The 8,754-nt window shown below is 46.9% G+C and overlaps 1 protein-coding gene across 6 annotated transcripts in view; it reads left to right on the top strand.

The window, feature by feature from the left end:
- The first annotated feature begins 6,888 nt into the window (after positions 1 to 6,888).
- The window catches only part of CNOT6L (CCR4-NOT transcription complex subunit 6 like), a 130,103-nt gene continuing 128,237 nt past the window's right edge, over positions 6,889 to 8,754 (top strand). For 3 of the 6 annotated variants that reach the window (XM_060113617.1, XM_060113634.1, XM_060113661.1), the window contains exon 1: positions 7,681 to 7,812. In XM_060113617.1, coding sequence (XP_059969600.1) covers positions 7,808 to 7,812 — 5 coding nt within the window. In that variant the 5' untranslated portion in view covers positions 7,681 to 7,807. Of the gene's footprint in view, positions 7,448 to 7,680; positions 7,813 to 8,083; positions 8,101 to 8,754 lie in introns of those variants that run through there. The other 3 variants (XM_060113653.1, XM_060113625.1, XM_060113645.1) reach the window with 3 other exon arrangements.

Genomic DNA, 8,754 nt, shown 5'->3' with positions numbered 1-8,754 from the left:
CCTGAATTGACTATTTGCAGACTTATTTTATTAAAGTCAGAGAAAAATAAAATTTATTTTGTTTGTGACTATTATTTCTGAATTCTTTTACTAGCAGCTAATTGCTAGTAAATTAAGACACATGGTATGGTTTGAGAAGTGCTACTATTAATTAATGAATTAAACAAATGTTCCTTGAGCATTGTGTCAGACACTCTGTGATGCTGTGATGTACTAGGGATAAAGACAGAGCTTGCAGTCTAGGACGTGAACGACAGATGTGTACTTACATAGATAATTGCAGTACACTGTGATAGTGTTGTTCAGTTTGCATATTGCATAAAACACCTGGTCAAGAGTCGAGTGGGGCTGTGCTCTGACAGACTGCATTCACCCAGAGGGGGGGAGGTTTTCTAGTTCACCTCCACAAATGGGATGCTTTTTTTAAAAGATTATAATTCAACCAATAATAATGCCTTATTATCGTTTAGTTCAGTGATTTCCAATTTTATTTTAACAGTAGTTAGCCTTCTTTGAAAGAACTTTCATGCAGAAACACCATGTATTTGTTCAGATGTTTTGGTTGTAGAGGTCTAACTCAAATTAGTTTAGATGTAGAAGAGAGTTTACTACTTAATTTAATCACACTTATTGTAATAGAGGTGAGCATGGTGTGCTAAGGAAGTACACACTAGGGCTTTTAGAGAAGGCTTTACAAAGGAAGGGATGCTTGAGCTAAATCATGAAGGGTGATTTCAAGAGGAGGACAAAATAGGAAAGAGCACACCACACTGAGGAAATACCATGTGCAAAGATACCTAAGAGAGGGCTTCCCTGGTGGCGCAGTGGTTGGGAGTCCGCCTGCCAATGCAGGGGACACGGGTTCGAGCCCTGGTCCAGGAAGATCCCACATGCCCGGAGCAGCTAGGCCTGTGCACCACAACTACTGAGCCTGTGCTCTAGAGCCCCGCGAGCCACAACTACTGAGCATGCGTACTGCACCTACTGAAGCCTGCGTGCCTAGAGCCCGTGCTCTGCAACAAGAGAAGCCACTGCAATGAGGAGCCCACGGACCACGACGAAGAGTAGCCCCTGCTCGCCACAACTAGAGAAAGCCTGCGTGCAGCAACAAAGATGCAACACAGCCAAAAATAAATAAATAAAATTAATTAATTTTAAAAAAAGATACGTAAGAGAGCATGTTTCAGAAATGGCAATAGTTCACTAAAGGCCAGGGGTGAGAGAGATGGTCAAGTGGCTGCAGGTGGTGATGGTAAGTGAGAGGCAGATCATTAAGGGACTGATATGCTTGTGAAACTGTTTTAGTTTGTAAATTACGGGAAGTCACTGAAAGATTTTAAAGAGCAGAGTCACATGAATAGCATATGTTCTTGGAGGATGCTGGGATTATACTTAGTAGGGGTACATTAATAGACAAAATGCAAAAGCTCAGGTAAGAGATGACAGGCTAACTTAAGACATTAGCAGTGCATTGGGATGGAGGGACTAGAGTAATGAAAATATTTAGTAGGTCCATTGGTAGATCATGGGGAGGATGGGAAGAAAAGTTAAGGATGCTTTCTAGGATTCTGCATTGGGTGACTATGTACATGATTACAGGGCCATTAGCATGGTGGTACCATTTTTAATGAGAGAGGGTCACACAAGGCCAGGAATAGATTTTGGAGGAAAGACAATGAGCTCAGTTTTAGACATACTAATCTTGACATATGAAGACTGCCCAAATGGAAAGACCTAGGAGGAAACTGACAATATAGATATGAATGTGTGGCAAGAAACCTAAGTTGGAGATGTAGATCTAGGAGTTATAAGCATAAAGATGGTAGTTAAAACCTGGAGATATGACTATCTAAGACTCCAAGAGTGTGCTTGGCTCCAAAAAGAAAAATATATGGAAGTCTCAAAGAGGAAAACGGGTCTATTATGGCCTCACCTTATGCCACCAACTGTCTTCTCACTAAGCAGTGTCTGAAGTTGCCATTGTTGTGATTTATACTTTTAAGTTACCGTTGTATCTCTGAGTAACTGCCTCTTAAAAATACCACTGGGGAGAATTAGACTAAGATGACAGGGTAGTATAATGAAGAGAACAACTGAACTGGATATCTAGAAATATCACCCAATGACTTGCCATTGACTGCCTGGGTGATATTCAGCAAGTCACTTTGCTTTAGGTTCCTCATGTGGAAAATGAGGAAGTAAGACCAGGTGACCTTCAACGCTTGGAAGACTACAATTCAAACAATAATACTGTCCTGTTGTAGTTTAGTTCAGTAATTTTCAGACTTATTTAGCAGCAGTTAGCCTTCTTTGAAAGACCTTTCACGCAGAAACACAACGTATTAGTCAGGATGTGTGGTTGCAGAGGTCTAACTCAACTTACTTATCTGAAGAGAATTTACTAGTTAATTTAACTACAGTATGTGCAGTTGGACCCCAGCGATGACTGGAACTTGACACTGGTGCAGCACCAGGACTCACTCTCTACACTTCTCATCTCTGTATGATGGATTCATTCTACACAAGGCAGAATGTAGCTGCTGGCCACTCTCAAGGCTTTCTTTTTCTTTCCTTCCTTCTTGCCTCAGACTACCACTATAGTGAACTAGCCCTTCTTCCCTTAGTTCTATCTGAAAACATTCTGGGGGAGAAGTCTGCTTGCTTTGGCTTGAGTCATATGTCCACCCTGTAGTCAAGTTGAGGGACTCTCTTGAGCTGCAACTGCCACTAGAATCACCTGTTTACAGTACAGAAAGGAATAGTTTCCCCAAAGGAAAGGAGCATGGTTCATGGAAAAAGGAAAATTCTAATGCAATTAGATGGTTAATATGTAAAACAGAGGCTTTCTAGTTGAGATCCACCTATCTGGTCCTCTCTGTGTACCCTAGGTGGCTTCTGAAGCATAACTCTGAAGGCCCCATGAAGATCACTGGAGTACAACATTAAAATAATTGATTTTATTGATTGGCTAGTATGCCAGGTGCCTCCAAATCCTTGAAAAATTGTAGCGCTAGATCTTTATTTGTGGTGGTGGTACTTACCTTCTAGAACATTTCTGGAATGTAGGGAAGTACTGGAAAGAATGGTGCTGATGTAGATGGGGTTGGAGTGGAGATTCTGAATGTTCTCAAGGGACTTGAGACTGGGAGTGTAGAAAGAAGAGGCAGGAGGACACCAAAATGAACTTTGCCTACTTTGTCATTTTATCTAGGACAAGCGTATCATATGGCACACTATTAAAAATGGTGGAAAATGTTTATCTTTGGCCAAGAGAGTGGAATTGTCTTTGGTGTCATCCACAGTCGTTCTAGAGAAAGGAACAAATGGGAGGTTGATGGAAACAGAGAGTTGATGGACCGGAAGAGGGGTGGAGGCAATGAGTAAAGGCACCTTTCTAGGATGAATATACCCATGGTATATTGGTACCTCAAAAAATATTAGAAATGGGGATAGAGGGGGAGAGAGGAAGAGGAATAAGATGAGTAAAGATGGGAAGTTGGAGAGGAATGTAGTTCAGTAAAAGGTAGAATATGTCATTGGAATATAGTTTGGAGGCCCTGTTAGGAGGTCTGGGAAGTAAAAATTCAAGATCATATTGATTAATACCTATTTAAAAGTTGTACTGATGAATATCAGGTAAATTACACTTAATTATTTTATTAATTATACATTACTAAATAATTTAAATGTAACACTTTTTTTGAAAAGCTTTGTAGCTATTAGTATAAAAGTGTGTACTAAAACCAGTAAAATCAAATTTGTTTCTCTATAAAATAGTAATAAAGTTCTTAAATTACAAAATTTAAATCTTTGCCTTTTGAGCAAGCTGCTCAACAGAATTTCAGAAAACAGACAAAGGAACATAGTTACAAGGGATCTTATAAGTCCAGCTACCTGTGCTACCAACAGAAAAAACATGGAGAGATCAGATTTTCTCAGATAAAATATTAATTGCTAATTTGGAAAAGATACAGGTGGTCACTAGAACATCAAGTACTTTTTTTTTTTGAGAAGTAATGAAACAATTCTGTAATAAAGTGAATAAACATAAGTGTTTTCAGAACAAGTTGTACCTACACAGTGCTGCTATTAAACCATTTTGGTCAAAAAGGCCTTACATAAGCCAGAAGTTTTTACTTTGATAAATCACTTCTTTAAAGAGATATTTTCTTATTGAGTTATTTTTTTATTTTTTATTTTTTTTAGTATATGCCTCTTTCTCTTTCAGTTCCCTAAAAATGCGATGTTCAAAATCAGCTCTCTACTTTTTTTTCTATACTTTCTTTCATAGAATTGTTTTTTTACTCTTAATTTAAAAATTGCAATATCTGTCAAACATGAAAAAGTCCCATGAAATAAGCTATCAAAATCAAGTTACTATTCTGTTGCAAACTTTGATCTACTATAAAACTACTTTTTAAAAATGGCTTAAGTGCTACTCTTTTGTTGTTGGAATGTCTTTGAATTGGAGTCTTATGAGGGAGTTTTAAAAATATCAGCAAAGACTTAATTTCTCAGCATTTGTACAGTGCCAACTATTTGAAAATTATTATTTCTTTAACGTCAATCTCCTTGCAAATGAGAAAAATAACAAGCTATTTTTTGATGATACGGCTATACTCATTAATATATGAAAATATTCTTTTCCTGTTTTTAGTGAGTCAATCTATTTTCTATGGTGTAAAGAGAACAACCCAGAGAGTAGAGATTATTTAAACTTAACCTGCATTCAACTGACCTTTTTATAATAAAATCCACTATTCTTAACTCTGAATGTCACAATTATAATTATTCAATGGATTTGACGCATTTAATATTTAAAATTTAAAGGCCAACAATGAACATGGCCTATATAAGCATGAGCTTCAGGACCAGCAAACCGCACCGTTTATTTGTGCTTCTTTAACATCCACAGAGGCTCTCTCCTCCTTCCTTACCCCAGTCACTACAGCTACTCGGCCTGTGAGATTGGCAGGTATCACGTGGCTCAAGTGAAATTGCTAGTGCCATCAGCTTTATCCTCCTGGTCATCATTGTGACTATTAATTTTGTGTTACCTTTCATATTTTCATTTCTGGTTTGTTCTTTGAGAATTTCCTGTTTATGGGTCTGATTCCCATACAACGACTGTGAGCTACTTAAGAATAGGGACTACGTATGCTTATTTTTGTGTCTCTGATGCTAAATACAATGTCTGGAATATAATACACCCTCCAGAGATGTTTGTTTATGGTATATGAATGAATAGCTAGGAATCTATATACCTACAGGTATCTGAAGAAGCTTAAATCTGTGAGGATATCCCATCATCTGATTTATATATTTCAGGTGTTTATTTTCCTCTTTTCTTCAACATTTGGTAGTATTTCTCTGTGGGGCAAGTGTTTCTGCGCCAAGGAGAAAAGCCGTGGCAAGATGCCACTGAGGCAGGTTTCCTATTCCGGGCTCCTGCAGTGACTTGTTTGGCTTTGTTGCTTACAAAGCCAAAGGTGATTATTCATTATATGTGAGCCTAGAATCAAGATAGTTAGGAATAAGTGGGACTTCTTCTAGGATTAAGGCCATTTTCAGACCCACTGCAGAAGCTGGTGAGGGGGTGATGTTGCTAGGGAGGGAAATGGAAACTTAACGGGGGGGGGGGGAACAAAGTAGCCTGCGGTCTTCTATGTCTTGAGGGGCTTCTCCAATTACTCACTCACACTTCTGGGTGACAAAGATGAAAATGATGCAGTTGTTCTTCTGGTAGACTCTTTCATTAACTGATCAGTTCTGGCTAAATGATGATTTGCATTTTTACCGCAACTTTCCCCCCCAAGAGATGAAGGCCTTTTACGTTCAATAATAGGGCCTAAGATTAACTGCAACCAACACCATGTGCTTGGTGTGCTAAACAACACCCCTGCGGGGAGGGGGTGGAAATCCTGAACACTGCTAATATACCCTTGACCAACACTAGTAAGTACGCAAGCCCAGGGCATGCGTTGGGAAAGAGATTATGCAAAACTGCAACAGCACTATTCTGCCTCTAGAGCTGGTATAATTTGTTTTTGGACTGCTCGTGGTAAAAGCTGAAGCTGACCCACGAAAACAAAATTAAACCCCATAAGCTTCAGATGTCAAGGCCACATTCGCCAAGTAAACATTACTATTCCTAGTTTACATTTTGCCGTTTTCATTCTGTAACTGGCACGGCCAAACAAATGTATTTCTACTGTGAGAGGGGAGACTCACAAAATAAACAGGACGGGATTATCGTAGAGCGTCACAGGTTCTTTTATGTACCCCTCGCTATGTAACTTACAGGAGTTACACGTTAAAAAAAAAAATTAAACCACTGAAGGTGTCAGGAAACATTTTCTTCCTTCAGGTCACTTCCTTCACCTCACCTGGCGTCCCATTCGCCACTCAGACCAGCGCTGGGCTTCGCGGTCAGGCCGCCTCCGGCGAGCGGGCAGTAAACAGCGCCAAGTCCAGGCACGAACACCGGGGGAGGCGGGATCACCAGTGTCTTCCCGCCACCCCCCATGGCTTTGCGGCTGTGGCTTTTTGATAACCTACCAGCCTCTCCGGCTCTGCTCTTCACTCAAGCCAAGAAAAGCGAGTAAGGAAACAGCAAGGGTAAAAGAGAAAATGGGTAAAAGAGCTGGCAGCCGCGCGCGCACGCGCACCACGACCCAACGCGGCGCCTGGGGGTGGGGCCAAGGCGCGGCGCTGGAGATCCGCCTCCTTCCCCTCACCCCACCCCTCCGCGCCTGGGAGTGACTGACTCTCGCCAGCCCCTCCACGTCAATCAACCCTCCTCCTTCTCGCACTCTCTGCACCTTCTTATTAATCTCAATACCGATAACGCGCGGACGCCTCTCCCCCGGCCCTCGGGGGTGTGAACGTGTGTGAGCGAGAGCGGAGGCACCGAAAGCTGGCGTCTCTGTGCAGCAGCCTCGGCTCCAACAGCAGCAGGCGCAGCAGCAACCCCCGCAGCGGCGGCAGCCCCGGCGCCAGGAGGCCAAGGCCAAGGCCAGGCTCTGTGCGGCTCTCCGAGTAATAGCCGCTGCTCCGGCGGCTGCGGGGGCGCAGCTTCCTCCAGCAGGGCCCTTCGCGTCGGCGGCCGCGGCCGCGGGGCCTCTCCTGCGAGCCCAGGGTCACCGTCCCCGAAGCCCGGCGGCGCGGCCCCCTCCCAGCCCCCCACCCGTCTCCTTCTCGCTCCCCTCAGCCGCCCTCCTCGCCGCCGCCTCTGCCTTTCCTCGGCGGCCCGGCCCGGCCCGCCCGCCCCGCGTCCCCTCCGGCCGGTGCCTCTTCCCCCGGCGGGCTGCCTGCATGTCTTTGCTGCCCTCAGCCCCGCCGCCACCGCCGCCGCCGCCTCCCCCGCCGCCGCAGCACCAGCACCAGCAGCAGCCGCCCCGCCGTCGCCGCCGCCGTCGCCGCCCGGACCCCGGCGCGCTGAATGCAGGTGAGGAGGGGGCGCAGGCCCTCTGCGACCCCAGGCCCGGGCGCCCTGCGCGCCCGCCCGCGAGTCGGGATCCGGGCCCTGCCCGCCGCCGCCGCCGCCGCGGATTCCCTTCGGGGCGGGCGGTAGCGAGGCCCGCCAGTGGGTGTTTGTGTTTGCGTCTGCGGCCGCAGCTCCGGAGGGGAAGCATCTGTGGGGGCCTGGTGCGCGCGCGCGCGCGCGTGTTTGTGTGTGTGTTTCCCCTGCCGCGGGGAAATGGCTGCTGTTGCTCCTTCTGGGCCAGAGGAAGAGAATGAGGTAGAGTGTTTTTGTGCCTCCGAGTAGGATCGAGAGTGTTGGGAAGAGGAGCACGTCCCCGGGGAAATGAGGTGGGAGAAGGACAGATGTGCCTGGGGGTGTGCGAGTTGGGACTTCGGCGGGCGGGGAGGCGGCCTGAGGACCCACAGCGAGTGGGTGTGTGTCGGGTGCGGGGATGACCCGCGTCTCTGTCTGAAGCGGCGAAGGTTTCGGGGTGTGCGTGCGTGTGTGTGTGTGTGTGTTTGGGGGGGGGGTGGCCCGCGCCCAGGCCCGGGACTCTGGGGGCGGGTTCCGTGTGTTCGGGACCCCCGAGTGGTGTGTCCCTCCCCCTTTGTGGCCGAGGCTCCGGAGCGTCGCAGGTGAGAGCTGCTCCGCGGGGGCCGGAGAGGTTGAGTGTGTGTTCCGCACACACACAGCAGCGGGGCTCGGGAGCTGTGGGTCGGGGCCGCGCCGCTGTTCCCGGGGCCGCGGCAGGAAGCGCGCCGGCCTGCAGCGCGGCCTAACCGCCTCGGCGTCCGCCCGCCCGCCGGCCTGCCGGCCTGCCTCCCGCCAGCCTCCCCGAACGCCTCCCGGGGCGCCGGGCCCGCGCGGGCCCAGGGCGCTGCCTAGGGCCTGGGCAGGTGAGGGTCGGAGGCTGGACGCACCGATCGCCGTCGCCTTGGCCGCCCCCGCGTCTCCTGAGGAGAGGCGAAGGCATATTTTGGCGTTCCAACCGCAAGCTCTACCTCCTGGCCGGCGGTGGGACCCGAGGGAAAGTGAATCAAAGCAGTAAATCTCGAGAAGGCGCGGTGTCGAGATCCCTTCTTTTCATCCGTTCCTTAAGGCTGTGTGGAGGGACTGAGTACATATTTTCAGCTCTTTTTTCGTTGCAAATACTTTTTCGTTGATAATACTTACGCATTTTTTTTAAGATAAAAATTTTCTCGGAGGGGCGGGGGAAGAAATGGAAGCTGGCTTCCCTGCCCTGTGGTGTTGGTAGGATTGGATGGATTTCGTGCATTTGAAATTGTTTT

This window comes from Mesoplodon densirostris, chromosome 1 (assembly GCF_025265405.1).
Source record: "Mesoplodon densirostris isolate mMesDen1 chromosome 1, mMesDen1 primary haplotype, whole genome shotgun sequence".
Classification (NCBI taxonomy): Eukaryota; Metazoa; Chordata; class Mammalia; order Artiodactyla; family Ziphiidae; genus Mesoplodon; species Mesoplodon densirostris.
The sequence above is the reverse complement of the archived record's forward strand: the minus strand, read 5'-3'. Positions and strand labels throughout refer to the sequence as shown.